Raw genomic sequence first — 4302 nt, 5'->3', positions numbered from 1 at the left:
GCCTTATAATAAACATTAGTGGTAGATTCAAAAACCTGCATGTCCCTTAGTAACTATGAAATATAAATTTGATGTACTTAAACATGCATTGAAAAAAACCGTCTTGTTACATTATGACGGTCTCATTGAATAATTCCTCGTTGACACAATGGTCTATTTCCAATCGAATCAACTAATAAGAACTATTTCCAATCGAATCAACTAATAAGAACTATTTCCAATTAAAATGTGAGAGCATCAAATTAAAAATCAAACTCCATTTTTGGATAGAACTTAATAAAAACAAATGTAAAAGAGAGAAAAATGGTCTCTATTCTATCATCCCAATACCCTTCCAATAAACATAGCCTCAACTTAATCATAACTTTAGCTATGAATACTGTCTTGAGATTGACAAATTTTAATCAGTTTAAACACATTCTGAAGTAGAAGATTCACTACATGGCGACTCAAAGAAGGAATTCAAATTCAATATTCTTTAACCGATGCACCATAGTCTGTATATACATTGACCCTCTCTAGCAATGCTTACAACAACTAAACAATATTAGATTCCACAAACAAGAAAACAGAATACACTGAAACAAGGGAGCCGTGATTTGATACAGATGACTTATAACAGGTGAATTAATAGAAATGTGTTTCAAAAAAATATCCAAACAATTCACTAACTTTCTTCAGATACAATTTCTTCTTATACGCTTGTGTGCAAATTGATACAGTGAGTGAGATGAATAGAACTTACGAGTTTGACGAGTCACCGGAAGGCGCGGGTCGGGCATTTAATAGATGCTGGAGGGCTTTGACAACAATGCTCATGTTTGGCCGGAAATCTGCTTCATACTGCACACACAGGGCAGCAACAGCTGCTAACTGCAATGAAGTTGCATCAGGTATTAAGTATAGGTTCTTGTTACAGCTAGTAAAATATGGCAAGATCCTCAGATTTCTTTTAATTTGTCTTCCTGATCTTCACTTTCTCAAGCAAAATTAGTTCCCAAAACATTGACAGACCACTTTATAAACAATATACGGTAGGTCACATTGGGTTGATAAACAATTTAGCATCTACAAGAAGCTTTTGAATGAATTCTAAATGCATCAGATGAACACAGACCAGAACTCCACAAAATGCTCAAACTCTGCCAATTCAAAAAAGAAATGGAGAATTGCTTAAGCATTATTCGAATTACCTTTGCTACAGCCTTTGGAGGGTAGTCTCCGCCAAGCCTTCCATCGACACACTGCCTAACTTTATCTTCACTCAGCTTTGGTGTAGCCTGATTCATTAAGACGACAATGTAAGTTAACTTTCATGCGGAACAGATAAAGAAAACAGGATAAAATGAAGAGGCAAGAAAGCGGGAAAAAGAAGGGGAAAATGTGAAAGCCAAGGCGGAGAAGGACAAAAGAAAATCACCCAAGTAACTAGACTTTGTTGTCCTCGTGGTAGCGTAGGATCTACAGGTTTTCTCCCTGTCAGAAGTTCAAGCAAGACTACACCAAAGCTATATACATCACTCTTGGCATTCAATTGACCAGTCATAGCATATCTGCCAAATAGATCAATTATAATTTGAGTTAAAAATTCTCTTCCAGATGTGCCAGCCGGAAACACTACGGTGACATATTAGATGTTAGCAACATTGAAGAGTAGCTCAACAGTGAATTTCAGACACTTTCAAGTTTCTTGGTTCACTTAACATAAGATTATGTCACAACTCCCAAGAAAAAGGGTTGGAGATGAAATGTTATTCTTGAAGGTGGATAGTGAAGTAGGCACAACTGTGTTTAAGTCGAAATCCAATAAAACCAAAAGAAATAGAATTCACAACAGAAAAATGTTTATAGTAGTAAAAGGCGTTTGAATTTTAGTTTCTTGATTGACTAGAGTTAGACAGCTTACTCAGGAGCATGATAACCAAAAGTTCCAAGAACACGGGTAGAGTGAAGACGTGCTGCCATATCAGGAGCTTGATTGGACAAATCAAAGTCGGCGATTTTAGCAACATCATCATCAAAGATGAGTACATTGCTGGACTTAATATCACGATGGATAATGTGGGTCTCAGCCTTTTCATGCAAATACTCAAGTCCTCTTGCAGCCCCAACAGCGATTTTCACACGTTGTGCCCATGATAGAACGGGACCTGGCTGTGCTCCTTTCACTCCTTTTCTTCCTGTGTAAAAAGTGCATTATAATACCTAAGATTAATAACTTTGTCTTAATATACATGTACAGGAACAGAAATTAACTTAGAAAACATATAAACTTCTAAAGCTTTTGATCAGCAAAGTTTTCGCATGATAATACGTACCATGAAGAATATCATGAAGCGATCCATTAGAAGCATACTCGTATGCAAGTATTCGGGAACTCCCATCAACGCAATAACCAAGCAATTGAACAAAATTTCCATGCTTCAGCCTCGATACCATGGAGACCTATACATTTATCATCTTTTAGCCTTGATAAACATAAATGATAACAGATGGTTTATTTTTTGATTGTTGTTGGGGAGTGGATATGTATAGAAACCTGTGCTAAAAACTCATCATTAGGCTGTTTGCTAGCATCCAACTTCTTGATTGCAGCACGCTGCTCGTTTTTAAGCACCCCATAGTATACTCTCCCATATGAACCCTCTCCAATCAAAGCTTCATTTCCAAAGTTGTCTGTTACTTCCGACAGTTCTTCGATGGGTATGGTAGGCACTAGAATTGGTTGCATTTTGACAGCCTGAGTAACTGCTGGTGCAGCTTCTGTATTTTGATAACCTCCATTGTTTCCTATAAGAAAATGTTCAATATAAGAACTACAAACTTAAATGAGTTACGTTATTTCCATAGAAAACGTCGTCGTAGCAGCCATCGTTGGAGAGGGGGAAGGTAAATTCAATCAGTAGAAACAAGTGGGAAAACAACTTGTTTGCAAAATTATTCCCTTTTAATTGTTACAAGATATGTTTCCAACTCTTATGATGGTGCTAAGCGAATACCTATATTCTGTTTTGCTGCATACATGCCTCCATGGTCAGCTGCTTTCTGAATTTCATCTTCCTCACAGCAGCTAAAGCAGCTCATCTTTTTCCACTAATTGATGCCCTAACTGACCAAAGTGAGCATTCAATTATCTCTTAACTGGGCAAAGAATCTCTATCAAATAAACAAAATTACACAAAAGAGGGGACAATTTCTTGAGAGGCTGGCCAATCGCTACATAAAACGTAGCTAGCTTGCTAAAATCAAATTTAAGAACTTCTTATACCATGGAATAAAACGTAGAAATTAAATCAAATTCCCAAAAACGCACCAAAAGTCTCCACAACAGTTTTCAAAAACTTTAACACACATTTAAATAAACATAAACTCCTTCACCAAAAGTGAGCCACACGAAAAGTTCAAAATCTTAAAATGCATCAAAGCCTTACTTTGGATCTACCAAACTACTTTAATATTAACGCCATAAAAAAACATTTCATCACTTCAAACTCAAAGAATCACCGCACAGACTACAGCCGATGCGCATCAACACTTCCAGTTCAACCGTCAAATTTCCAGATCAAACAAGTAGAAGTCGATAAACCAACAAATTAATTAAAAGAAAAGTCCAAACAACAACAACAACAACAACAAGTCAATAAACTCAAATTCATCAAAATCATCATCATCGCCTCTAATTTTCCAAAACCAAGCCATTCATCGAGAATACAATACAAGATCACAACAAGCTAGAATCAACACCAGGAAGAGCTTAACATCAGTAAAGAGATCCATCTATACCAGAAAAACAGAGCAATCCGAGAAACAACAAGAGGTGAAAACCTCGATCGGAGTGAGATAAACTGTAAAAGAAGACTATAGTAGCAGAGTATCGACGTTCTGGTACTTCGTGATCTGAGCTCCGTAGCCGGCGAAGATTGCGTAGCGCATTATTTTCTGTAAATTTATATCTCTATTCGTTTTTTTTTTTCATTTATTTTCTCACAGGAATTTGTTTTTGCCTTTTTATTATTATTATTATTTTCCTTTCCTTTCCTTTCTTCCTCTCTCTCCAGTTGAAATCCTAGTCAAATTTCACGTCCTACCATAATAGGCCCCACCTGTAAAAAGTTAAAATTTTATTTTTATTTTTATTTTTTAGAAGAAAAAAAAAATTATACGCTTTCAATTAAAACTAAATCAATTAAGAATTAAATTACAAACTTTTATAATTTAATGAGACCCTTTATTAGAATTTCGTTTAATAATATTTCTTTAAATATAAAATTAATATAAATTATAAAGAAATGTGATAATTAA

The 4302-nt window shown here is 35.5% G+C and overlaps 1 protein-coding gene across 4 annotated transcripts; it reads right to left on the bottom strand.

Moving 5' to 3' along the window:
- Positions 1 to 449: 449 nt before the first annotated feature.
- Positions 450 to 3977, bottom strand: LOC111791340 (pto-interacting protein 1). Of its 4 annotated transcripts, none has more exons than XM_023672631.2 (8): positions 3784 to 3977; positions 3000 to 3109; positions 2540 to 2790; positions 2319 to 2445; positions 1907 to 2180; positions 1421 to 1553; positions 1194 to 1280; positions 450 to 873 (listed from the first exon to the last, which is right to left on the bottom strand). In XM_023672631.2, the coding sequence occupies exons 2-8, from the start codon at positions 3082 to 3084 to the stop codon at positions 742 to 744; spliced, it is 1089 nt and encodes a 362-aa protein (XP_023528399.1). In that variant the 5' UTR covers positions 3085 to 3109; positions 3784 to 3977; the 3' UTR covers positions 450 to 741. The 4 variants fall into 4 exon arrangements, with proteins under 4 accessions (XP_023528399.1, XP_023528400.1, XP_086978786.1 ...); XM_023672632.2 differs by having other exon boundaries at positions 3000 to 3105; XM_087122660.1 differs by having other exon boundaries at positions 3826 to 3974.
- Positions 3978 to 4302: the final 325 nt, after the last annotated feature.

This window comes from Cucurbita pepo, chromosome 3, assembly GCF_057944985.1.
Source record: "Cucurbita pepo subsp. pepo isolate OVF chromosome 3, ASM5794498v1, whole genome shotgun sequence".
NCBI lineage: Eukaryota > Viridiplantae > Streptophyta > Magnoliopsida > Cucurbitales > Cucurbitaceae > Cucurbita > Cucurbita pepo.
This window is presented reverse-complemented; position numbering and strand designations above follow the sequence as displayed.

What these genes read in the sequence shown, in the direction of transcription:
- LOC111791340 (XM_023672631.2), bottom strand. Translation starts at nt 3,084, where the DNA reads ATGAGCTGCTTTAGCTGCTGTGAGGAAGATGAAATTCAGAAAGCAGCT. An exon ending in AACAAAGTCTAGTTACTTGG is followed by an intron (nt 1,281 to 1,420) that starts GTGATTTTCTTT and finishes TTAATGAATCAG; the next exon opens with GCTACACCAAAGCTGAGTGA. An exon ending in CTCCAAAGGCTGTAGCAAAG is followed by an intron (nt 874 to 1,193) that starts GTAATTCGAATA and finishes ACTTCATTGCAG; the next exon opens with TTAGCAGCTGTTGCTGCCCT.